At 43.0% G+C, this 27,702-nt stretch overlaps 1 protein-coding gene across 2 annotated transcripts in view; it reads left to right on the forward strand.

Moving 5' to 3' along the window:
- The first annotated feature begins 270 nt into the window (after window positions 1-270).
- Window positions 271-27,702, forward strand: part of DNAAF11 (dynein axonemal assembly factor 11) — a 74,193-nt gene continuing 46,761 nt past the window's right edge. The window contains exons 1-4 of one of the 2 annotated variants that reach the window (XM_059901250.1): window positions 271-395; window positions 12,282-12,449; window positions 16,895-16,972; window positions 24,795-24,970. In XM_059901250.1, the coding sequence (XP_059757233.1) occupies window positions 386-395; window positions 12,282-12,449; window positions 16,895-16,972; window positions 24,795-24,970 (432 nt within the window). In that variant the 5' untranslated portion in view covers window positions 271-385. The remainder of the gene's footprint in view (window positions 396-12,281; window positions 12,450-16,894; window positions 16,973-24,794; window positions 24,971-27,702) is intronic. The other variant, XM_059901251.1, reaches the window with a different exon arrangement.

Here is a 27,702-nt window from a genome sequence, read left to right on the forward strand (position 1 = left end):
AGTAAAGGGCGGGCTAAGAGGCAGGCCTAGGAAGCAGATCCCCTCAGGAAACAGAGCGTCCCTGGGTTCTTTGTTTAGTCTGGCCAGTTGATCTGGGGAAAGCGAAGCAGTCTGCGAAGGTGGAAGGTGGGGACGTGGAGGAGCACTAGGTCTGGGTTGCGGGTCGCCCCTGTCTCCTCGCGGGGAGCCCCTCCTCTGCCCATTCTCGCCTCCTTGCTCCTCCTGAGTCGGGAAACGCGGCCCCGCCTGGCCCCGCGCGGCCGCCGTAGAGTTCCCGTTGCCATGGCTCCCAGGTGCGGACGCGCCGAGGCGAGACTAGGAGGCGTCCAGGGAGTCCTTGGGGGTCCTGGTCGAGGTTCCCGGGCCCGCGAACCCGAGAGGCGCCATGGGACGGAGTAAGCGCCCTCTCCCACCTTCCGCCCTCATTAGTCCCCGTTCTGGGCATCGTCCCGGGCCTCTTGGGACCCTCGGGGCCCCTTCCCGCCAGCGGACCCCAGCCCGGCCCAGCCCTTCGCCCTCTGCAGACCCGGCAGTGCCATGTCCCCCGCTGACTGGCGGGGCAGCTTGGCCCCGGCGAGACTCAGGTTCCCGTTCTGTAAAATGGGGTGGGCGTCGGGGGGGGCGGGGGGGGGGAGAAAAGCATTGGATTTGACGGAAAGGCTGGCTAGTGGAAGGTCTAGGGTTTTGGCGTCAGACACGCCGGGTTCGAGCCCGCGCATCTCCTTGCCTGCAGCGTGGGCTAGTCGCTGTCTCTGAACCACAGCCCTCGGACTCTTTGGGAAGGCAGTGTAGCCTAGTGGTTGAGGGAACCGACTCCGGCACCTATCAGCTGTGAGACTTCCTCACCTCCAAAACGTAGGCAGTAATAGTACTGTTTACAGACAGCCGGTGTTGTAAATGTGATTATAAATGTACCAAGAGACTGAGTTGGCAGGATTAACAGTTATTTATGTTAGAGTGAACCAATTATACCAGGTTGAACCTTTCCAATATCGACACCGTCTTTGACCTTTACACGTGGCAATTTTATACAGTTCCACCGAATTTATCACTTACTGTAAAAGTGTCATAGTGAATACTTTTAAATCAAGAGACCGTGTTGGATGATGGGGTTTCTGCCCTGGAAGAGCTGACAGCCTGGTGGTGGAAGGGGGCTGGTGATTTTATATGTTAACACTTCGTTCGGAAACCAGTTATTTCCTTTCACACTTTTCCTCCCCTTATCCCCATACTGTGGTCCCAGATTTTTCTTTTCCTTTTTGCTCATCAACATTTTTTACTTTTCTGTGGATTATCCTTTGCCCTCTGTCTCTGAATCCTGTCCACCTTCATTTGTTAAATCATTAACTTATCAGAATTGTATTGGAGTTCCTACCCTGTGTCAGGCGTTGAGGATACAGTGGTGAACAAACAGGTGGGCCGGCCCTCCTGGAGCTTCTCCCTTTGAGGAAGAAGGCAAACACTTACTTAAAAATATCAGTCACTATAGAGTCAAAACTAAGATACAAGATTCTTTTTACTGCTCTTTCCACAGTTCTGAACTGTCTACATCAGGAGAAAAAACTTGGGCTTCTGAGAGAAGATGGTAATAATGGCTTAATAATGGCAGCAAGTACGTCGTGTACTTGCTGCCTTCTAGGCAATGTTCTGAGTGGTTTCTCTGTGTTAACTCCTAGAGTCCTCACAAAAATCTTATGAAATAGACACTACTGTCACCTCCATTTTGCAGATGAGGAATCTGAAGCACAGAGAGGTTAGGCAACTTGCCAGTTGTCACACAGTAAGTGATGTATCTGGGATGTGAACCTGAAAGGGCTGGCTTTCTTTAATATGTTGCTACACTGTCTCTTGAATGTAAGGGAAGGTCTGGTGAGGAGAAGAGAGGTCATGGTGCAAGTTCTCATGTTGAAAGTCAAAGAGACTACTTTTAGTGTTAGAATCTGCGCAGGGAGAGCAGTGTCAAGCCCAGGGGCAGTGGCTAGGGGAAAATGAAAGAATTAGTTCTTCTCTGCACATTTAATCTGGTGGAGATTATGATTTACAGAAGAATGAGCTTCTTTTTTAAAACAAAAATTTAATACAGAATTCATTTTGTATTACTGTGACTATCAAATTAGGGTGATTAGTCTCATGGAGATGTGATCTGTGTATGCATTTGCTGGGGGAAGTCAAGTACCCACAGGGCCATAGGATGTTATCCCCGAAAGGGCGCTCAGTGGTCTCTAATCCATGCCATGTGTAAAACCATACAGATGGAATCCGTTATGCAGAAAGTTTAAGCATCTGGTCCCAAACCTTGCACTTGTTATGTGATAGGTTAGAATTAAATTTGGGGCTCCAGCTCAGTGACCTTTCATAATGTCTTCATTTTCTTAAAGGCACATAGTGGAAAAAATCAGTTTTATATTAACTCTTCTCAGGTCACCTTGACTAGGAAACTCCCATTAGAATCATCCTTCTTATTCATTGCCATTATATCGTAGACTTCATCAACTGCTTATAACAAATCCTTTAAATCTTTTGTTTCATAGTTCTAAGTCTTAATTCATGTGTTGTTCACCATTAATTTCAAGCTCTTTGAAATTGAGGTGAGATACGTTGCTGGATACCACGTGGATTGTTCATCACACACCTATGAACAATCGCTAAATGCTTTTCACAAACATTTTAGCTATATAAGGAAAAGCTTTTTGATGAAAGATGGGCTTCCAAGAAAAACATCCTTTAAAGAAATTGCATATATTTACATACCAAGCACATAGACAAAGTTTAAGAAGTAAGCAAAACACTTAATTATGGATAAATAGAGTGTTTTTAATTTGTTTTATTTTTTTATGGAGGGCCTAATTTAATTTTCAAACTGAACTGGTTACTAAAGACTGTACTAATTTGTTTAACTTTGTTTTTAACTTAATGACTTTATTTGACAATAGCTGTAAGGCTGGAACAGCTATTTCCTTTCTGTAATTATTCATCGATGTAACTGAAAGAGGAATGCTTAGACAAATATTCTGTACCTTAAGAAAATTAAAATACTTTGACTGTTATATTCATTTAAGTTTATATGAGTGGTCATAGTGAAATTGCTCAGACAGTGCACTTGAAAATTTAACAATTTAAACATGTGCATAATTCTTCTTAACCAGTCCTTCTTTGAGAGCGTACCACCCCCCTGCTGAATGCTTTACATGCATAGGGCACTTAATCCTCCTAATAACTGTCTGAAATAAGTACCATAGAAACTCTCTTGAGACAGGTCATTGGAAAAACTTGGTTAAAGTGCTAAGTCATAAAAATGATACATTTTAGGGCTTCTTTCTACAGCTATAATAGAGTAACTGGTATTGGACTTAACCTTCCACTGTAGACAACTATGAAATTGGGCAGGAGCAACAAGTAGGACATAACCATGCTCCTTGAGAGAAGGGAAATGCAAAAGTCATACCCCACTGTCACCCCAGCTTTCTTTGTAGAGGCACTTTCCTACTTGCAGTAAAGAAGATAGAATTCAAGCAAAGTAGTGGTCTTGCAGAGCTAAGGCAGAAATTAGCCTTCTGAGCTGCTGAAGTTGCTGTAATTTATGGGGTAGGATACAGAGAAGGAGGTACAGTATGGAATGGAGGAGGGAAGAAGACTTCATGGGGACGTTTACTATAGGGTTTAGGCAAGGGCTGGCTGAGCATGTGTAGCAAAGACTTGGAGAGACCTGAAAGAGATCACCTACTGTGGGGCAGAGTGTTGAATGGAGATGCCAGAGGTCAGGCAGTCCTGGAAGATACAGGAGTCCTGGCCCATCCGGAGTTAAAAGACCTTGCTGAGCCCTTTAAGTATTCATTTGAGACCCCCAAGAAAACCATACCTTAGCAGTAAGTACTGGGCCCTGGAGTAATGGCCATGCTCTAGGGCTAAGTTCAAAACTAAAATAGATCCACTCTAACAAAAAATACAGTCAAGCCTAACAGGGAAAAAAGGTTCTGTCAGTGCTTTAACTGCCTGCGAGAATAAAGTTCCACTCCTTTTAAAGGACAGTGATATAATCTAGACTTTCTACAGTGCTTCAATAGAAGACTACAACGACCAGCCTACAATTAAAAATTGCTAGACACAAGGAGCAGAAACATGTGGCCATGATCAAGAACAGAAGCAGTTAATAAAAACAGATCCCAAGATGATAGAGGTGCTGAAATTAGCACACAAAGACTTTAAAGCAGTGTGTTAGTTTCCTACAGCTGCCATAACAAATTACTACAAATTTAGCAGCTACAGTTCTGCAGGTCACAAGTCTGATATAGAGTCCCTGTATCAGACTCTTATAGATGTTCTTGTAGATTTTCACCCTACCTGAAATCAGGGTGTCAGTGAGACTATGTTCCTTTCTGGAAGCTCTAGGGGAGGAGCATTTTCTTGCTTATTTGTTGTTGGCAGAATTTGGTTCCTTACAGTAATAGGACTGAGATCCTCATTTCATTGTTGGTTCTCAGCTTAAGGCCATTTCTAGATTCTAGAGGCCACCCGTGTTCCTTGGCTTGTGGCTCCCTTTCTTCATGTTTAGAGCCAGCAGTGGTGGGTTGAATCCTTCTCATTCTATGCATCTCTTTTTCTTCTTCTTCCATCTCAATCTCTGACGTGGCCAGGAAAGTCTCTCTGATTTTAAGGCTGTGTGTGATTAGAGTGGGTCTACCTGTAGAATCTAGGGTACTCTCCCCATCTTAAGGTCCTTACCCTTAATCACATTTGCAAAGTCCCTTTGCCCTTTTGCCAGGCAAGGTAACATATTCCCAGGTTCTGGAAATTAGGGCATAGGCAATAAATAACCTGAGGTTCCACCTTAAGATACTAGAAAAAGATTACAAATTAAACCAAAAATAAATAGAAACCTGGAATAGCACAAGAGCTAAAATCAATGTAGTAGAAAACATAAGGTAAGACAATAGGAAACAAAATAGACAAACAGTAGTAAACAAAATTAATGAAAATTTTATTCTTATCCTATGACCCAGCTATTTTACTCCTAGATATTACCAAAGAAAAATGAAAACCTTTGTCCACTCAAACTTATGTATGATTTGTTTTCTTATGATTGTTTTAAGAGTTCTATATATAGTCTACATATAAGTCCTTTATAGAATGTATGATTTGCAAATATTTTCTCTCCATCTATGGCTTATATTTTCATTCTCTTAACAGTGTTTTTCAAAGAGCAGAAGTTTAAAATTTTGAAGTCCAGCTTACCAACTTGTTCTTTTATAGATTTTGCTTTTCGTGCCATCCAAGAAATCTTTACCTACCTAACCCAAGTTCACATAGATTTTTCTCTTATGTTTTTGTTTCCCTAATTTTAAGTTTTACATTATTCTATCATCCATTTAACTCAGTTTTTTAATAAGACACCATTGTACATGATATTGGTATGTAGAAATATAATTGACTTTTCCATTATAGATCTTATATCCTGCAAACTTGCTAAACTCTGCTATGAGTTCTACCAGCTTTTGATGTAGATTTTGTTGGATATTCTCCATAGACAATCATGCTGTCTGCAAAGAGAGATAATTCTACTTCTTCCTTTCCTATCTGGATGCCTTTTATTTCTCTTTCTTGCCTTATTGCTAGAATCTGGCTAGAACCTTTAGTACAATGTTGAAATGGTGAGAACAGCTATCCTTGCCTTTTCCCTGATCTTGGGAAAAGCATTCAGTCTTTGTGCAGTAAGTAAGATGATAGCTGTAGGTCTCTTGTAGATGCCCTTTATCAAGTTGGGTCAGTTCCCTTCTCTTCCTAGCTTGCTGCAAGTGTTTTTGTTTGTTTGTTTGCTTATAATCAGGTATTTGTGTCTTCTTCATTTTACTGATCAGTCTGGCAAGAAATTCACCAATTTTATTTCCTTAAAGTATTTTTATTGATTTTTCTCTGTTGTTTTTCTGTTTTCCATTTCATTGATTTCTGCTATAGCCTTTATTATTTACTTTCTTATGCTTACTTTGGGTTTAATTTGTTTTGTTTTGTTTCGTTTTTTTAGTTTCTCAAAGAAGAAGCTGATATTTGGGACCTTTCTTCTTTCTTCCTATAGGCATTTAGTGCTATAAATTTCTTCCAAGTTATGTTTTAGCTGCACCCCACAGATTTTGATACGCTGGTTTTTTTCATGTTATATTCTGTTCAAAATACTTTCTCCTTTGAGTTCCCAATGACAAATTTTTTTAAAAAAAGCATTACTTTCTTATATTTTGTCTTGATTTTTAGTTATCTTAGGCTGGAGGGTAAATCCTGTGCCTGTGACTCCATCGTGTCTGGAACCTGAAGGCTCTGCTACTCTAATGATTTACTCCTTGTCCTGGTTCTCTGCCCTCTGCTTTCAGGGAGAAAACCTCTTTATGTGCTATCAGTGTAGTACTGTGGTTTTCACAGCTAGCTTTTAATGTTCAGTTGTCACTCTCAGCCTCACCTTGTCAATTGTGTTTAGTGGCAGCCGCCCAATACAGCTGCCCTTAAAGTTACAGTTTCCCCCATATTTCCCTAATGCCTGATGTGTCACACTTACCAGTGTGTTCCCTTCCATTTAATATCCCGTTTGCTATAGACTGAATGTTTGTTTCCCACCAAAATTCATATGGTGACATCTTAACACTCGAGGTGATGGTATTAGGAGGCGGGGCCTTTGGGAGATGATTAGGTCATGAGCACAGAACCCTCATATTGGGATTATTGCCCTTATGAAAGAGGCCCCAGAGATCTAGCTCATGCCCTCCACCATGTGAGGTTACTATCAACGGGGAACAAATATTCAATGTTCCATGTTAGCTAGCGTCTGCTTTTGTGTGCCACTTCCGGTATCCACCCTTCCAGGTTGGGTTCCCCAGGAGGCAGACTTTTAGATGGAGGCTGGTGTGCTGGAGGTTTTTTAGGGAGTGTCATTGGAGTGGGTAGGGAAGAAAGCAAGATCGGGCAGAGAGGGGAGAAAGGCTGGGATGCATCTTAACAAAGGCCTTAGCCAACCAACCTGGAAATCGGAAGGAGCTCTGAACTTGGAACGGACCTCTGGTTTTCCCAAGTTGGGGTGAGAGGGTTGGGCCCTTTTAGCCCCACACCAATCGATCACTGGATATGGACTTTCCTGGGAAGGGGCATGACCTTGGTTGAGATGTTTCTTCAGCTGAGGTGACTTCACGGTGGGCAGGTGAGGGCTGCCTTCTGGCAGAACTCCCAGCAGCAGGAAGTAATCCTTCAGGCCTGAAGGGGGGAACTGGGCACTGTAGCGTCTACCATAGCCTGTGGCGTCCTTTCCTCATTTGTTTATCTGGCAAATATCTACTCACATTTCACGATCCAGCCCGGACTTCTTCTCCATGATGCTTCGCTTGACCTTCTTCTTGTCACTCAGTAGCATGGATCACTCCCTCCTTTGTACTCACTGTACTTTCTGTATTCTTCCGTCCTTGCCCCGTACACCCTGTCCGTGTTTGTAACAGCACACTCTGCGTGAGTGCCTCTAACAGTGTCATGGGATCAGGGTGTAGAGTATGGCCACCAACGCTCATGATAACCATGAGTCAGTAAGAAAAGGCAGGGCAAATGAGTAATCCTGTTTCTAAAAATGCCCATGGAAAACAATAAAAGAAAAAAAGTTTAGATGCTGCAAGATGAAATCTTCACCTATTTGTAACCCCTTCATTTATGTTAAATCTCTGTTTCATGTATGTATCCACTAGGTCTTTCAAGATGTTTACAAATTCTGCAGAATCTGCCCAAAACATATATTACTAATTTTATTCTAATCCAGCAAGAAAGAGAGGGTTGTTTACAAAACACGATATAAAACCTGAAGGATGAACACTAAATTGTTGGCTTTGGGAGTTTCTAGAACCTCGTTCAATACACTGAAATCTCTTTCATAGTAAACACAACATGACAACCTCTAGTATTCCAGAAAACTTCTCCTCTTGCCCTTTGCCCCCCCTACCCTGCAAAGTCATTTTATTGAAACTCCTTCAAGTTATTGAGAACCCAGTCGTATTAAGGAATTGAAAAGAAGCCTAGGGTAGCTCATCAGTTTTTCTTAAAACTTTGGAATCCACGGCAGAATTCTTTTAGGGCGATAAGTATGAATCTGTGGTTATAATTGTTAGTATCCTTCATCAGCCACTCATTCAGACATTGGTTATGACCTTCTGTAGGTGAGACACTTCTCAGAGTCCATCTGAATCCTGTATTTTGCTGTTTGAATTTTTTCAAAATAAGGAAGTGAAAGTATATTTCATATAGTAAGTACCTTGGCATGTTCTTCTATACCATGTGATAGGCACTGTAATACCATCTGTCTTGAAATAGTCTTATGATGACATATTAATGCTTCCAAAGCCTTTTTAAGTCCCTAGAGTGATTTCTTGTAAATGCAGTGCTGTATTATTTAGAGTAGGACTTTCTAAAGGCGAACAGTGCTCCTTGGAGTTAAAGAATGTTTGGTCTCAATTGCACAGTACATAAAACCACAAAATGTTTTCCCATTTCAAAGTCTGAAACACTATAACCTCCATACACCATGTAGATATTCTGACACATTTCTTCTTGGGGACCCTGGCTTTTGCACTGATGTTTGCCATCACAGGTGAGGCAGTATTGTGTAACAGCAGTTTCCTGAGTTACACAATATGTAACTATGAAATCAGTGTGCCACACAGCAGTTTGCTTAACATAGAAGAGTTCAGAAAGGGGCTGCTGGGAAATTCCAGACCTTCACAGTTCTACCTTCCTCTGTGATTCTCCTCTTGATTTTCTTTTAATCTATCCTCATTGTGTGTAACTGTTGCTGTTGGGCAGACTTCCCTCTTGTGCTGAGTGAAACTGAGCCCCTCCTCTCCCACGTGTGTGCGTGTGTGTGTAAATTTGTTATTTATGCCAACTCCCCCACCTTTCCCCACCCCTTTCCACTAACAGTGATTTTTATCATCTTAATTCTCATGATTAGGAGATACGGATCAACATAATTCCTTCCTAATATCTACATGCCTCTGAAAGGGAGGATTTGACAATTGCACGCAACTGATCAAATTCATGCACATAATAGCATAATGAAAATAATTTCTGGGCTTCCCTGGTGGCGCAGTGGTTGAGAGTCTGCCTGCCAATGCAGGGGACACGGGTTCGAGCCCTGGTCTGGGAAGATCCCACATGCCGCAGAGCAACTGGGCCCGTGAGCCACAACTGCTGAGCCTGCGCGTCTGGAGCCTGTGCTCCGCAACAAGAGAGGCCGCGATAGTGAGAGGCCCACGCACCATGATGAAGAGTGGCCCCCGCTTGCCGCAACTAGAGAAAGCCCTCGCACAGAAACGAAGACCCAACACAACCATAAATAAGTAAATTAAAAAAATAATAATAATAATAATAATTTCTTAAATTTTAAGAAAGGTGTAGCCAGAGAACATAGGAAGGACGTTTGGCACCATTGAGAACTTAGTCAACAGTTGGAGGGACCAGCAAGTCTTCAGGGTTAGGTAAATCAGAAAAGTTTTCAAGTCTGTAGACCTGGAGGAACCTGTGATACCTTTTGTGTCCCCGAGAGCCAGGAGGCCCCACGTGGCCTGTGCAGATGCTTCACAAGATGCCATCAGAACTCCCCTGCCCGCATTCGACTTCACTGTATCTGTGAGGCTGACAGCTCTATGGGGTTCAAGTTAGGCTGTGTCTTCAAGCTGGGTACCCAACTAAGCCTTCAGCTGGGGCAGCTGGGGGTTGGCGGTAAGAATATGAGTGGAGGCCCATGTATCAAGTTATACATCAAACTGCTGAATAAAATGCATCTTCCTTCCTTGACAAGTACACCTTCATAACAACCCAGAAGGCTACATTCAATATAAGTTTCTCAGACTCCTTGGGTTCTGTGCCAGCACGTGGTGGCTTGTGGAAAGCCAGCTCCTTCGTCCGTACCTCCCTCCTCTTCCCATCCGCGGCTCTATCCTGGTCCCTCATGCCCACGTATGAGGGTAGACACCGCAGCCTACACATCCAAGCCCCCCACATCCCCAGAAAACAGCCGCTCCTTGGACACCCCTGGGTGTAGGAATGTGTGCCTGACGGTGCAGCCTGCCTTCAGGAATGGACCTGGAGAAGCATCCAGCGTAGGACGTGGAGGCAGGCTTGGGGCCCCTTCGGCAGAGACTTCCATTGTTCTCCACCTGCGCCACGGTCTGGAGGAGAGGGCATGGGCTCTGGAAGGGCACGTCCTCCTGGCCCATCGACCCCACCTCTAATGGCAGCGAGGCCTCCGAAGTCCAATCCCTGCTCCATGGATTTGTGTCATTTAAGTCACATACACACTGTTAGTCATTGAGGGTCTGTCTTCATCACAGCGGGGCATCACTTCCACATTTCATTAAGTTAGCTGAAATAACATTGGTTGTGCCATCCCAACCCCTTAAGCTGTGTTGCATCCTTGCTAAGAGAATTCTTGTAGATAAACTTCAGAGGCAGATAATGGTATTGACTTTACACAGCAGCTTTGATGTATCCTCAACTTGGCTGTACCCATTTATTCATTGTCAGTTGATTTAAGCTGTTAGAACCAACTTTGGTGGTGGGAGTTCTGGAGAGTAGTTTTAATTCGCTTCTCTTGCAAGTTTGGTTTTCAGAAAGTTTATTGTTTTTCGTTTCCTTGAATAGAGCAGTCTGTTCAAGCCAGCTTGCCTAATAGCAGCAACATCCAGAGACGGCAGAGTGCAGCAGGCAGTAGGGATCCCAGCGAGCCAGGGCTGGTGGGACTGCCCTATTAGCCTTCTAACACCTCTTTGGCCTGCCCCCTCCCCAGGATCTAGTTTGCAGCCATCTTTGCTGTTAGTGGAGCCAAAAAAGCTTAGAGCGGCAGGAACATTCCCCATGTGTGGTATTTTAATCTCTTAACCTCTGCGTTTCCCTTGTCTTTCTTCCAAAGAGCTGTCACCGCAAGTAGCCCCATCTCCTACCACTGGAAGTAGCAGAGGGTTCAGCTAACTGCACACAAATGATGGAGTTCGTACATGTTTTCACATTGTTCAAAAAAGGCAAACTTCACTTAAGGATGTGGCACAGAAGCGGGGCAGCTGAAGGTGCTGTGAAGAGCTTTGTCTCCGCTAGAGAAGCTTGTGCATTTAGGAAGCTTGAGAAATTTTGAGAGGCTCTTATTTGCTCGCTTTTGGGGCAGTGGAGCATAGTGGTTCAGAGCACGCGGTCAGGTGCCGGATTCCTACACTTAAAACCTCGCTCTAGCACTTACTAGCGAGACCTTGGGCAAGTTATTTAAACTATCTGTGCCTCAATTCCTCATCTGAAAAAGATAAATAATCATTGTACATACTCACATGTTAATACATGCATAGCATTTAGACAGTGCTTGGCACCTTGTAAAGGCAATAAATGAATCTTTATGATCTTGTAGGATGGACATGTGATATTTCCACATTCCACCTAAAATGTGAGGGTTCACACGGATTAATAATTTTTAATAGCACTGGAAAATACAAGTTTTCTCCATTGTCATTACCTCCTTGATTTTAGTACACGTTACAAGGAGGGTGCGTGTCCTGTCCTTGGCCCTCACTGTGGACCCAGGTGTTGTCTCCAGTACCTTGGTGCTACCGTCATCCTATGGTCCTGGCCTGTGGCATCAGGCCAGCCCCGTGCTACTCATCACTCTTGTCAGGGGGGTGGGGACTCTCGCAACCCCTCCTCCTGCTAGCAGCTTCTTTCATTCCTCCTGGAAACGGACCAAGTGCTTTATAAGATTGCAGTGCAAAATCTGGGGTGTTCCTCTCCTGTCTCTTCCACTCTAGTTAAATAAATACCAGTTGAATAAATGAATGAGTGAGTGAACCTTTCCTTATTGAATGGTTGTGGCTGTTGAATGGAGATGCTTTCATATTTCTGCCCTCTGTCAGCCCAACCGTACCTCTCTGGAGCAGAGCAGGTACGGTTGCTCTGTCTTGGATTACTTAGTGGGTCTCATCCAGTTCGACATGATACCACCTCAAGATTCCACGTTCTCAGGGTCATTACCTGTCAACTTGGTCTCCATCCATACAGTGAAATGTGTGTAGATCCCAGTGTAAGAAAGACAAAATGTATCACCACATCTTTCTTCTAAGTCACCCTGGAGTCACAAAAGCTCCCAGCAGGAGGAAGCACTTCTCTGATCTCTGTCCTTTTGAAAATGACTTGGGCCTGGAGAATTCACATCTAACTGCAAGGAAAAACCAATGCATTAATAACTTAATGGAGATGGAGATATAATATGTAACAAATTTTTCTTTCAGTCACGGAAGATCTTATTAGACGGAATGCCGAGCACAATGACTGCATAATTTTTTCCCTGGAGGAACTCTCCTTGCATCAGCAAGAAATAGAAAGACTAGAACATATTGACAAGTGGTGCCGGGATTTAAAAATCCTCTATCTTCAAAATAATCTCATTGGAAAAATTGGTGAGTCTTCAGGACTTTGTTCTTATGGTTTCTTTAACATTTTGAATGGGAGAATGTTGGCAAATGCAGTGTTATTCTTAGAGGAAGAAAAAGAATTACATGGAGGAATAGACACAGCCATCTCTCAGTAGCTGTGTATGGAACACTTCCCTGAACCTTTTCGTGCTTGTTCCATCTCCTTGCCCTGGGCATCTCCATCAAGGAATTGGGAGGACCAGTTGATGGCTGGGAGCACATTAGTTGATGTAGTCATTTAAAACCTGATTTTTAAAAAGTTTAAAAGAGAGGGGGATATAATCCAGGCATTTGTCATGGTTTTACAGCATCACTCTGTGAACCTGAAAGGATTATGGGAGACCTGAGTAAATCCTTGTCAGATCCCAGCCTGTGGTAACTAGGTCTGCCGTACGTATTGAGAATGTACATGTGCAAGGCATTGTGCTCAGTATTGGATATCGAGGGGGCTCCACAATTACACCCCTGCTTACTGCTCCAGTTTGGAATGAAATGAGAGGTAAAAACAGGAGTCAGGAGGATGGAGATCCAAAAATCAGCATTATAACTGATAAAAACTCTTCGGAGAATGTGGCTTAGACTTGCAGCCAAGTGGGATTCCTAATATGCCCCCAGAATTAAGCCTACCCACCACCCACTTACATGCAGAACTGGACAATGCAGGCTTCCCCTACCCACGCAGGCCCCCTGCTCTATGGAGGGAGCGGGTCGAGACTGTGTGCCCTCTGCCAGCGGGGAGATCCCAGACCCAGGAGAGAGGGTGGGATTGGACATGCCCAGTTCCTTCTCCCAGTTCACCCATCAGGTAAGTGGGTCCTCCCCATCCAATTGCCACCCCCTCCCCCGGGAAGAATGAGTTAAGGGGACAGAGAGAAGAGAGGCCTGTGGAGACACTCTAACAGGGGATCCTGCCACATGGAAACAGGAAGAGTGACCCCCAACCCTCAGAAAAGCTACAGTGTAGTTTAGTGGTAAGAGCAGGTGCAGGCCCTAATGTCAGGTGGACCCAGGTTTGAACGCTGCCTCTGCAAAAAACTAAGTCAGTCAACTTAGTCCCTCTGTGTCTTAGTCTTGCCATCTGTAAAATGGGAACAACATCTAACACACAGACATGGTATTAGAGCTACATGGAACGACGTGCTTAGCTTTATGCCCGCTCATGAGAAAATAGCTGCTTTGCTATTAATATCGTCACTTACCCAGGGGCCCCAGGCCAGCCCCACGGAGGTAGAAGCAGAGGGGAGAACCACACAGAGTTGGTGGAAAAGGGATGGAGTCAGGGGTGATGAGGCAGAGTGAGTGCCAGCCCCTGTGGGTTCTGACACTAGAGCCCAGAGGTTGGATCGTAAGATTATACTTTAACTCTCCACGGTCACAGGCGGTGGTTCTCAGCAGGGCCACTTGGCAATGTCTGGAGACATATCTGGTTGTTGCTGTGTGTGTGTGTGTGTAAGGGGTCAGCTACTGGCAGTTAGTGTGCAGAGGCCAGAGACATGCTAACCGTCCCAGGACCTCTCCCCCGCCCCCACAAGAAGGAATTACCTGGCCCCAGATGACAGTATTGCTGAGGCTGAGAAACTCTGCTGATGTAGTTGCCTCCAGCTTAGCGGGTAATTGAAAATTGGCTCTAGGGATACAAAAGTCTAGAATTTGCATCATTTTTGAAGGTTTATTAAAATTCTTTCTATTCCTTCAGATAATTATTTTTGGCATCTTGTACTTTACCAGAAATTAGAAACTCTGGCGCATTGTTCAATTAAAAAGGCTGTTATAGAAAACCACTAGCTTTTATGCACGAGAGCATTAAAGAGTTGTCCTAATTGTGCAGCTCTAAAAGATTGCCCAAAATTTTCATCTCCGCAGCTGGGTCCATCACAATTACTAATTAGTAGCATAGTATTTCAGTCCTTTTCAGAGCTGTGAGAAAGCTTAAATTTTTGCTTCCAAAGTATTCTTAAATTAAACACGCTTTTAAATCCTAATAATGGGATCTTTTCAGTGCTACTCCACCCATAGGCATTTAGGCACTTTTTTAGCAAGTAAAACTGTTTCTCTAGGATTCAGACTCGCTCTTGGGCCATGGAGGTAGAAGTTTGCAAAACACCTGCCTTTCCTGAAGCTCTGTTCCTCACTGGGAGAGCCAGGTGGGCTGTGGGGCCAGGCTTTGCTTAGTGGGGCTCCAGGTGTCAGCTGAGGACTGTCCGGGGTCTGTGAAAGTGGGGCTCGGGCCTCACCCCAGACTTACTGGCTCAGAGCCTCTGGGGGTGGGCTCCCGGAATCTGCATTGGTAACAGCTTCCCCATGAGCCCCAAGCTGAACGCCTCAGAGCGGCTTGAACTGGGGGATGGGTTTGGTCCAGTACAAGTTTGTAGGTCTGGTTATAGAGGTTGGTGAGAACTCCTCCCAGGCTGGTTTGGCCGAGAACGCAGACTCCCTTCCTGCTGCCCAAGAAGCTCTGCATACTTTTACTTATAGAGCTTTGTTTTTTCCTGACCAGTTTGACCCATTGTTCTCGATTTAATTTAATTTAATTTAGGAAATCCTTACAAAACAAATCTTAACTTTTTTTCTACCAGATGACTCTTTTCGCATTTACAGCGTTATACATAAAACGAAAGTGGAGAAGTGGGCTGGCAATTTTAACAATGATAGCTTTATGTATTTTTGTTCAGGATAGGTACTAGACACTGTATTATAATCTTGGGCACATAGAGCTCTACAAGTCTGTGACTGTCAAATGCTCAGATATTGCCTAGAGGAACTCTTGTAAACATCAGTATTACTTAGAATAATATAATTACTGAGAGAAACTTTAGTAATTTATTCCAAAATCTTCATTTAAAAAATGAGTAAACTGAGGCTCGGAGAGGTAAACTGTTATTCTCAGGAATTCTATGGAAACAAATACATGATATTTTATAAATTTCAGGTGAAATATTAGTAGTGATAAGGGTGACGGTTCTAAATCATCATGTTTGACCGTCATAATATCCCTGAAAAATGGTCCAGAGGAAGCGTTATTTAAGTGAGCCTGCCCCAAATGCACATTTCTTAGCAGGGTTTTCTACATTCATGTCATCTTAAAAAGGACTCTTCTTTTAAAGTGTAGTGTAATGCTTTAGTGCCAAGCTCTGGAGTCAGATTTCCTGGCTGTACCACTTAACCTTGAACAAGTGGATTTATTCTCTGCACCTTGGTATTCTCATTTGCATAAGGGAGACGACAATAGTTTTAACTTCATAGGATTGTTATGAAGATTAAATGAGATAATACGCAAAATGCTTAGAAAATTGTATGGCGTGTAATAAGCACTCAGTAATGTAAGCTATGGTATTATTAACTGTTTTTAAAGGGCCCCACCCTTCAGTGATTCCTTGACTTATTTATGCTTTTGCCTTGCCTATATGGGCTTTCATATTTATTAAAAACAATAATCCTGTATCAGGATGATTTTGGCTTCACGTAAAGGAAAACAGAACTCAAGATGGCTTAGCAGGGCTTCCCTGGTGGTGCAGTGGTTGAGAATCTGCCTGCTAATGCAGGGGACACGGGTTCGAGCCCTGGTCTGGGAAGATCCCACATGCCGCGGAGCAACTAAGCCCATAAGCCACAACTACTGAGCCTGCGCGTCTGGAGCCTGTGCTCCGCAACAAGAGAGGCCGCGATAGTGAGAGGCCCGCGCATCGCAATGAAGAGTGGCCCCCGCTTGCCGCAACTAGAGAAAGCCCTCGTGCAGAAACGAAGACCCAACACAGCCAAAAATAAATAAATTAAAAAAAAAAAAAAAAGATGGCTTAGCAGTGAGGAACTCTAGCATCTAACCCAACTATAAGTCTAGAGATAGGCCAGTCTCCAGGGTTGGTTGATTCCTTCTCTCTGCTCCGCCGGTCACAGTGGGCTTCATCCTACAGCTGGTTCCCTCAGGTTTGCGAGATGACTATGAGTACCAGTAAAGATAGTATTTCCTTCCTTTTTAACATCCAGCAGGAAAAAGAGACAGGAAATCCGCAAGCATGAAATACAGATCATTCTCATCTGATTGGGAGTACTTGGTGTGCATGCCCTCTCCTGCATCACACCAGGAGACTGCCACGGGCTGGTTGACTTAAGCCTGGGCTCCTGAGCTGTCACTAGCCAGGGACATGGGATTGCCAAGTGCTGGGCCAGCTTGGTTAAGCCTAACCCCCTGGAGGTGGAGCTGGGTAGAGACATGAGCAGAAATGGGTTGGTTCCATTAGGAAGGACAGAGGGAGAAATGGATGCTGCGTGGGCAACCAACAATGTCTGAAGTACAGGTACAGATCTGAAAAAGCAACATGGTTTTGACAACCATAATGATCCTTAGATTCTCGTTACCATTTTCATAATAGATTACATAAAAATGTCTTTTATCTTGAAGGTTAATTAATTCCATTCTTTGTATATTTCAGAAAATGTTAGCAAACTCAAGAAACTTGAATATTTGAATTTAGCTTTAAACAACATTGAAAAAATTGAAAATTTGGAAGGTAAGAATTTTCTTCTTATAATTTATTGTTAATTAAAATTGGACTTCAACGGTATTGCTTAAACAATAGGTAGACTTTTCAAATTAACATTTTACATAAGTCTTATGTTTGTCAATTCTTGTTGTAAAAAGTCAAATGATAACAAGATAGACAAATTCAAAAATGTAAGTCTACTTCACCCCTTCGTAACCCAGTTTCCTTCCCAGAGGCAGTGGTATTAACGCTTTGGTGTATAGAAGGTAGTTTTGTTACATTTTGCTTTGTATCAGTGGGATCATACTATGAATATTGTTTTCAAAATGAATTTCTTCCATACAATTACCTTGTTCTTCTGACATCCAGGAAGGATGGGGAAGGCTGTCTAATGGAATGATTGTAGACTGAGTTATCCAACTGTTGTTCTGCAGATGGACAATTGGGTGGTTTCTACATTTTGCTATAATAAGCATGGCTGCAATGAGCCTCCTAATACGTTTCACTCTGTGTACATGTGTAAATATTTTTCTAGGATAGATACTTAGAAATGGAATTCCTGGGTTTAAATACGCATATTTTGGAAAATATTGCCAATTTGTTCTCCAAAAGGGTTGTATTGATATACACCTGTACCTATGGTCCACGTGAATACCCATTTTCCCCCAACTTCACTAGTGCTTTTTATAAGCAATCGTTTTCTAAAGATTAGAAGACATTGTTCTCTAGTAATTTTTAAAATTTGTACCTCACTTATTATTATTGATCTTCCATATAACCTTTCAGATGTTTATTGAATATTTATATTTTTTCTTATGTGAATAACTACTTCATATCTTTTGGCCATTTTTCTACTGATTTTTCTTTATGTGCTCTTATGCATTCCAGATATTAATACCTTGTTATATATGTTATAAATCTTTTCTCTTGAGTGTACTACTTTTATTTCAGTCATGATGCTGGTATTGTTCAGAAGTCTTACTTCTGAAATGAATATACTCCAATTTATCAGTCTTTTTCTTTATGGATTCTTTATGGTTTCTGGATACAAATATAGTCCATATAAGTTCTAATTTTAATAATTTTATTCTTTACATTTAGTCTCTCTAATGTGCTTCAAATTTAACATGTAAATGTTTCTGAATGGAAATATTTGGACAATTTAGTATTTTGAAAATTGAAATATAATTTACGTATTTTAAATTTACATACACGATTTTAAAATACACGATTCACAGGTTTTTAGTATATTTGCAAGGTTGTGCATCCATCATCACTATTTAATTCCAGAACATTTTCGTCACCTCAAAAGAAACCCCCATATCCATTAGCATTCATTCCCCGTTCACCTCCTACCCTAGCCCCTAACAACCCCTAATCTACTTTCTGTCTCCATAGATTTTCCCATTCTGAACATGTAATATAGATGGAATCAAACAGTACATGGTCTTCTGTTCTGACTTCTTAGTCTAATGTGTTCAGGGTTCATCCATGTTGTAGGATGTGTCAGTACTTAAACCTTTTTAGGGCTGAATAATATTCCATCGTATGGATACACCTCATTTTGTTTATTCATTCATTAGTTGATGGGTATCTGAGTTGCGTCCACTTTTTGGTTATTATGAATAAAGCTGCTATGAACATTAATGTACAAGTTTTTGCATAAACATCTGTTTTCAGTTAATTTAGTGTACCTAGGGATGGAATTGCTGGGTCATATGATAACTGTACGTTTCACTGTTTTCAGGAACTGCCAAACTGTTTTCCAAAGCAGCTGCACCATTTTACATTCCCACCAGCAGTTTATGAGGGCTCCCGTTTCTCCACATCCTTGCCAACACTTGTCATTTTCAGTTTTCATTTATTTATTTATTTATTTATTTATTTTTATAGTAGCCATTCTGTAGTGAGTGTGAAGTGGTATATCATTGTGGTCCTGATTTGCATTCACCTAATGACTAATAAGTTTGGGCATTTTTTTATGTGCTTATTGGCCATTTGTATATCTTCTTTGGAGAAATCTTCTTTATTCAAAATCTTTGCCCATTTTCTAACTAGGTTATTTGTTGTTTGACTGCTGAACTGTAAGACTTATTTCTTTATTTTGAACGCTAGAATCCGATCAGATAAATGATTTGTAGATGTATTCTCCCATTTTGTGGGTTTTCTTGTCAACTTCCTTGTTGGCGTTCTTTAGAGCACAATTGTTCTTTTTTCTTAAATAGCTTTATTGAGGTATAATTGATGTACAAAAACCTGCACATATTGAATATATATAATTTGTTGAGTTTGGACGTATGCACACACGTGTGAAACCATCACCACGATTAAGGTAAAAGGCATATCCATCACCTGTTTTCTCCGATCTCCCCTAGAACTTCTTTTAAGTGGTTGTACTAGATTGATCTTCCATGTCTCTTGACCTGTATTCCTTATTTAAACCTCTTTGTCTTGTTATTCTGGGAGGTTTCCTGTTTTACTTTTCAGGCTTCTATTTTGTGCTGTTATTTTTTTTCGAAATATCTAATAATACTTGGTGTCTGTTGATAACCACAAAGAATTTGGTTGATTAGGTGGCTGTGTGGGCTTATTCTGCAGTTGTGGGGTGGTGTTTCCACATCCAGCCTCTGGCCTGGCTGGCAGGGCCACTGTGGGCTCTGTGTGGGTGGGTAGGGGCTTGGGGCAGAGGCAGGCAAGCTCCTCTCCCCACCCCACTCCCATCTTCCAAGAGCTAAAATTAGGAGGACATTATGTAAGTCCTGTTGGATTTTAGCCTATTTGTCTCCTAGTGTAGACATCGGTATTTCAGGGGCCATCAAGGTCATATATCAATAAAGACATAAATATTCATCATACATTTTTAATGTTCATCCTCAAAACCTGAAATGTCATCACTGTCAAAGCCCCCAAACCATCATCAGTGCTGGAACTGAGACGGTTCTTTCCATCATTGGCATTTTTCTGCATTAGAAATGGAACCTTTGCTCTTTCCCAGCTACCCCTCTCCAGCCCTGTTACCATATCCACATGTGAACAAATGAAATAACAAAATTTGCGCTAGCACTTCCCTGGTGGCACAGTGGTTAAGAATCCGCCCGCCAATGCAGGGGACACGGGTTCGAGCCCTGGTCCGGGAAGATCCCACGTGCCGCGGAGCAACTAAGCCCGTGCGCCACAACTACTGAGCCTGCGCTCTAGAGCCCGCGAGCCACAACTGCTGAGCCCACATGCCACAACTACTGAAGCCCACGCGCCTAGAGCCCGTGCTCGGCAACAAGAGAAGGCACTGCAAAGAGAAGCCTGCGCACCGCAGGGAAGACCCAACGCAGCCAAAAATAAATAAATTAAAAAAAAAAACCTTAAAAAAATGCTCTATATCTATGTTTTGTAGTAGTGAAATGTCTATCTATAATGTCAGAGAAATAATTAAAACTCTCATTCTCAGTTGGCTTGTTATTTTCATTAAGAAAGTAGTATCTGAAAGGATGTGGAGAGTTCTGTTTTTGCGGTCTGTGTCGGCCACCAACCACTAGAGGGCAGTATTGTCACTATTGTCTTTTTGAGCTTTGAGAACTTGGTCCACAGTGGACACTTCTCCCTTTTGGTCCTCTGCCTTCCAGCTCTAATACGGATGCACCGGGCTCAGGGTCGTTTGAGGATATGTTTGGGGAGATGGGCAGTAGGGAGGGATGGGTGTCTTATCTTTTGGCAAATATGCACTTGTTGTTTAATTTTAAATGTTTGAGGAAGAGAGGAGGAGGTTGGATATATATATATACTCAACTCACCTACTTGAGTAAATCTCAGTATAATTTTAAACATAAGTCGGATTTTTCTTTGTTTGTTTTGCTGCATGGCAAAACATAACTGTATCCTTTTTTTTCTTTTTTCCTTGTTGTGGATTCACCAAGATAGAATAAATAAAGTGCCTGTTTTTTTCCATCCCGCCCCTCCTCTCCCACCCTTAAAACCTGGAAGGAGAGATGGGGTTTCTATTAGTGTCAGCTCTCCCTCTTGGGAGATCAGCATGTTGGTTTCAGTGACCTTTAGACCCCTGTGGACCACTGAGCTGGATCTTCACAGAACAGGGGCTGGAGGGTGGGACTCAGTTGAAGGAGGGAGGTTTTCTCAAGCCTGTCTAGTTCAGCAAGAATTGTTCTTTCAAATGGCAGATGTGGTTTAATTTCTTATGTGTAGGCCTAGTAGAAGAAAACTTAAGATTCATCTCTTTGAAAAATGTAATGAACATTTGGAGGGTTCTGCATCTACAAGATTACAGCAAAATCCAAAAATTATATGAATTTTTGAGCTTGTTGGAGTCTTTCAAATGTCAGTCTTTTCTCATATGGAAGAAAAACATAATTAAAATACCTCTCAGAGTCTCCCAAAGTCAACTTAAGAAATACCAGGTAACCTGTATCTTAAGTCAGACTACCCCAAATATATCTTTACACTTCATAAAATCCATCTAACATCTTTTTTTTTGCCAATGTAAAACAGACATACAGGCACAGAGATATAAACTTAATTATATTTATATGTCTAGTTTCATATTCATTCTTCATATACTGGCTGAGTTCACATCACTATGATTTAATGACTGAATTATCAAATATATTGATGTGCTTTAAATAACTCCTTATTGTTTGGTGCTTGAAGTGTTTTTAATTATGTTTGCTCTTGTGAATAGAACTGTTCTGAACAGCTTTGTACAAATTACCTGTTTCCAGTTGAGGTATTTGATTGGGACCTTTTCCTCCCCAATGAAATTCTGGATCAAGAGAAAAAAAAAAAAAGCCAGTTAAGAGCCTATTTTGTGTATTGACAAATTGAATGCTGAAAAATATATATATATATTTTTAATCTCATAACCTTTCCAACATACTTAAAATTTTTTTTTGAAGATACGAAGTTACTGAATTTCCTTCACCTATGTAGCTGGGTTTGGAATATTATAAAAGTATTTATTTGTTCTTGTGCATTTTGGTTATTCGTCTTTTTAATAATTCATATTTTACCATAGTAACGCAGTAGACAGTTTCAAAAGTCAAAGCGATATCTATACTCGTGTTGAAAAACAGACCTGTTGTCAACGCCCCCAGACCCCCTAAGCCCTGCTCCCTAGAGGCGACCGCTATCCACTCCCCTTCATTCTTCTGCTGCATGTTTCCAAGTAACCTGCTTATACCAGGCGTCCTCTACTCTTTCTCATTTTAGGCATCGTCTATTGACCTCCTACGTGGCAGGTGCAGATTTTGTTCTCACTCGCTGCCCCCGAGGTTCTTTATCCCTGTCTATCCGCCTTGCTTATGTTTTCGTATCACATAACGGGATATCGTAACGAGACATGGGATATCGGCCCATCTATGGTGACTGGTGTTTTGAATGAACACTTTGTTGGGCGGAGTGGTCACGCGCACGTGCCTACTGACCCACATCTAACCTCTGGCCTTTCTTGCTCCCCCTTTCTCCTCCCACCAGAGGATGGCTAGTCTGGCTCTCTCCATCCATGTAGGAATTGCAGGCCTCAGCCCACCCACCCCTCACACAAGTATGACTACAACAGCTTGTGCTTAGAGACCCAACATTGTGTCCCACAGAGCTTTAGCTTGAGAGTTTTGTGGTGATGGTCATGGTCATGGTCATGATGATACGTTAGTAATAAACAGCTGACATCGGCAAAGAGAACTTCTAGTGGACAGGTTCAGAGACGCTTTTCAGCTGGGCACACCTGGGATTCGGTTCCCGTCCCCACTTTGTAGCTTTGTTGAACTTTGTTCATTTCTTAGCTTATTTGCCTTACAGTTGCAGTTATCTATTGCAGCGAAAAAAAAACCACCCCAGGACTTAGTGCTCTGAAACAGCTTTCTTTCGCCACCCAGTTTTGTGGGTGAGGAATTCAGCAAGAGTTTGGCTGGGACGTTCCTCTCTGACCCAGGGCATTAGGCTTCTTTACTGCCTTCTCAGCCAGCTTGAGCTCTGACACCCCCCCTGCGCGGCCCGTCCATGGCTCAAGCTCCTTGCCCTGCTTGATCTCCATGCCCAGCCCTAGGTTGTCCCCTCCGTGGATGCCTTGTTCCCCTGGCGTACGCTCCCAATGCCCACGCTAGCCCTCGTTAGGATACCCTCCTCGCCCTCCTCAAGCTCTGACACCTTGCTTCTGGTGCTCCTCCCCTGTGGACCCCTCTTCACTCTACTTGGTCTCTGATGCCTCTTGCTGGGTGTCGTGTGAGGACACCCTCTCTACCTTCCCTGGGCTCTGATTCCTCGAGTCAGGCTGCCCTTCCTTGTTGATACCATCCTGTCTGCACTGACACCCCATGGTTGGCTGTCTTTGGCGTGGATGCTCTTTTCATCCTGCCCAGGTTCCTACCCACCATCCCGCTCTGCAGGGATGCCTTCCTCACTGGGCTTGGGCTCCTGCACTCGTGCCAGACCACCTGCACCCGGGATGACCCTCACTGCTGGGGCTGCGGCTTCCAGCACAGCGCAGCTCTCTGCACACCGTCCTCACCCTGTTTGGGCTCCACCACTCCGCTCTGGACCAACGTAGCTATCGCTCGCCTCTCTACTCCTTCTTTACTCTGCCTCCCCTGATGGCTTTAGGAATTAGTTGTTCTGAAAGGAAGGGAAGAGAAGGAAAGGGAAGGGAAAGGAAAGAGCGGAGAAGAGGAGGAGCCACCTTGACAGACCTTTTCTTCCTCTCTCCCTTCCTTGTGTCCATCTTTCTTTCCTTCCTTCCTTCCTATGTTCTCAAAATAGGGAGACGAGTTAGGAGATACACCATACTGCCTGCAAAGGGTGACAAGAACCTGAACTGGAATATTGGTAGTAGGATTATAGTGGACAAGAAGTACGTAAAAAGAATTCAGGACTTAAGATCTGCGTGGCTTGATGACTGGTGATGTGAAGGGGCTAAGAGGATAGTTGAGGTTAACTTCCTAGTTAACCCTGATTGACTCTTGGTGTCGAATCACATCTGATACCAAAATGGTGAAGACATCGGTAGAGTTTAGACATAAAGAAGGCAGAAAAGCTGTCTTGAGGAGTAGAGAGTGAGAGTAGGAGTAGAGAGTGAGAGTGAGTGAGGAGTAGAGAGTGAGAGTAGGAGTAGAGAGTGAGAGTGAGTGAGGAGTAGAGAGTGGAGACTTCAGTTTGGACATGTGGAATGTGATATGTCTTGCAGGCATGTAGAAACAGGAGTGTGATATTGAGTTGGATGGTCAGACATGGGGTTATTGTTTGGGAGTCATCAGAATCTGGGGTTAGTGAAACCAGTGAACATGACTACTGTCATCAAGACCATAAGGAGAGGGAATATTGGGTCAAGGATGGAAATCTCCATCACCACTGATGGAGTGGAAAAGTCTGTAAAAGAGATCAAGAGGAATAGACTACATTATAAAGGAGAACAAGGAAAGAGTAGCATCACTGTTTCAAGACAGTTGAGAGATTTAAGAGACAATCCATGGTCGATTGTGCCACATGCAGCAGACTCTTCTAGTGACATAGTGCATTGAAGAGGCTCCGTTAGATTTGTCAACATGATGCAGTCACGCCAGATAGTGGCCAAATCTAAATGTGAACAGCCCAGAGCTTATGGATACGGGCAGGAAGATGATTTCCTTTGGCTGGAGGGACTAAGGGGTTGAAAGTAAGGGGAGACACAGATAGAAAAGTGAGTCAAGACTAAGCCTTTTTGAGGTTTCTGAAAAACCACTTCTTGGTAAGCAGTGCAATTAATCAACAGACTTAAAATATTGGAACTGTTATTTCTATGATGTGTTATTGTACACATTTTACTGCCTGTGAGATTTTTCTGGCTTTGTTTTCTTTTCATTTCTCTCAGCAGGATGTGAAGGGCTGACAAAGCTTGACCTGATGGTAAATTTCATTGGAGAGCTGAGCAGCGTGAAAACCCTTCAACACAACATCCACCTGAAGGAGCTCTTCCTCATGGGAAACCCCTGCGCTGACTTTGACGGCTACAGACAGTTCGTGGTGGCCACTCTTCAACAACTAAAGGTATGCTTTTTTTTCAGTGATACAAAATTCTCAGAAAAATGAAAACAAGCAACTACAATGATTCCTGATTTATTCACAGCATTTTCAGAGAATGTGTTGTTTTAGAGGATGGAATATTCCAGAAAATCAAAACCAAGTCTTTGGCTCACTGATCCTTTGAAGTTGTTTTAATATTATAGCTTTAATAAACCTTTGAAAAATAAATTGCATGCTCTTCTCCTTTCTCATTCAGAACACACACAGTTTAATTGAACTCTCTTGGTGAGTTCAAGTCATTGTTACAAAGAGCGTTCCTTATTACTAGTAGCAAACCAAAAGTTTAGGGCTTTTGAGGTGGCTACAGCTATATACCTTTGTATTTCATAGTCTTAAACTACTGTGCTTTTTAAAGTATTATTTCTCACTATTGCTTTCTATTAACTCATTCGCTATGTTAGTAATTCTCAAACTCTGGTATGCTTTGGAGTACTTAGATGGGGTTCGCTGGGCCCCTCCCCCAGAGTTTCTGATTCAGTAGGTCTGATGGGCACCCAAGAATTTGTATTTCTAACAGGCTTTCAGGTGCTGCTGATGCTACCGTCCAGGGACCTCATTTGAGAGCCACTGCTCTGTGTGTTAATTTCTTATGCCAAATCTCCCCATATTCGATACTTTTGGTACTGGGAAACAACATATGGTTTCTAGAGAAATCATACACCTGAGAATATTTAAGTAGTAATATTAATGTCCATGTAATTCCAAGAGTTCCTGACCTGCATGTGTTGGTTTGAAACCTTGGGGGCTTCCCAGGTGAAATCTGAAACTGGCCCCCATGCACGGAGGGCAAGGAGAGACCAAAGAAAGAGGCAGGACTCCAGATGGGTAGGTGGCAGGTTTAATAAACAAGGAAACCTACTTACCAAGCTTGTTCCGGGCAACAGGACGAGTAGATCTCTGTGCCTGCCCGCCATAATCTTACAAGTTTATAGAGAGGCCTTAACTGGGTTCAGTCACATACACCGTCCAGAGGGTCTCAACAAAGCCTTACTGTCTCAAGGCTGCACCCTTGGAACAGCTCCTAGTGTGGGAGCAGCGGGCAGAAGGTACATTCCAAGGACAGGGGAGGGGCTGAGCAGCCTGTGACTGCCCAGGTCCAGCTCGCAGGCCATCCAGCGGTCACGTCCTCTTGGTGTCCCTCCAGCAGCAGGGACAGCATTTTGCTTCTGCAGAGAGAATGTGTGGAGGCCCTGGCTTTCTAGCAGTCCTTTTCCTCTATCCTCAGAGGACATTTGTTTTTAGGCTGCTGTGTTCTGTGTAGTCAAAATTGCTGGATTGTTAGAACACATTTCTTCTAATGTAAAATTTCTTTGATTAAGAGAATGAGTGCTTCAGGTAATTGAATCTAGAATATATATGTAGAATGAGTGATGAAGTAGATCAAACATAACCCAGGCTGATCATCATTGTACAATGACTTCCTAAAAAAATGAACTGATGAGAGCCAGAATTTCAGAGAAAATGGGTGCTGTGAACCATCTCCCTGGAAGGGTGCAGAGATTGTCATCACAGCTGGGCCCCCTGTCAACTCTGCAGTGCTTGGGCTAGGGGTGTGTGAGAGCCATCAGACAGGTGCCCGAAGCACGGGCCAGGGTTGTTCCAGGTGCTTTGGACACAGCATCTCTGATACTCCCGGACTCTCGCAGGGAGATGATTAGGTGCATTCTGAGATGAGGGAGCCAGGCCTTGGAGAGCTGATGCTCCTTGTTTAAGGTGACACACCTGGCAAGTGACCCTGGTGGGATTTGAACCTAATAGCCCACCATTCACACCATAACCACACTCACTGCTTCTGTCTGGGTTAATGTACAGGCTTCAGGTCCAGTCTTTCCTTTCAGAAAGACTGTTCTGAATAAGCTGTTACAACAGGCAACAGCCTCCCTTTGAAATATAGTATTCATAAATGTGTTTACTAGTATTTAAAAACAGCTTGATAAATTTTAGAGTCTTAGTTACCATTCCATTGAAAGTTTGTGATCTACTTGAAAGGAGTTGCATTAACGGGTGTATTATTTTCCTAGGGCTGACATAACTAAGTTCTGCAAACGGGGTGGCTTGAACATCAGGAATTTATCTCATTGTTCTGGACACTAGAAGTTCTAGATCAAGGTGTGGGTTGGTTGCTTCTGAGTCTGTGAGGCAGCATCTGTTCCATGCCTTTCTCCCAGCTTCTGGTGGGTACTGGCAAGCTTTGACTTTCCTTGGCTTGTGGAAGCGTCACTCCCATCTTTTTTTAAGGACACCAGTCATTTGAATTAGGGGCCCACCCTACTGCAGAATAATCTCATCTTAACTGATTACATCTGCAGGGACCCTATTTCCAAATAAGGTCACATTCTGAGGTACTGGGGGTTAGGACTTCAACATAACTTTTTTTGGGGGGAAACACAATTTAACTCATAACAACAGAGTAGTTATTTAGACAGACACGCACAAGAGGTGTGAGGAGATTCAGCCCTTTTCAAGTATCCTCTTCCTAGTGTCTGAGCCACTCCAGGTGGTAAGTAGGCACTGTAGCCTAGTGGGAAAAGTTTTGTAGCAGACAAACGAGGATAGGACTCATGTCTCTGCTACCCGTGAGTTGCATGCCTCATTTTTCTCATTTATAATGGATTAATAATTCCTACTTTAAAGAAGTTCTCTGAGGCCCTCAATAAATCTTAGTTTCTCTCTCTCTTCTTTGCTGAAGCACACGC

This window comes from Balaenoptera ricei, chromosome 17, assembly GCF_028023285.1.
Source record: "Balaenoptera ricei isolate mBalRic1 chromosome 17, mBalRic1.hap2, whole genome shotgun sequence".
NCBI lineage: Eukaryota > Metazoa > Chordata > Mammalia > Artiodactyla > Balaenopteridae > Balaenoptera > Balaenoptera ricei.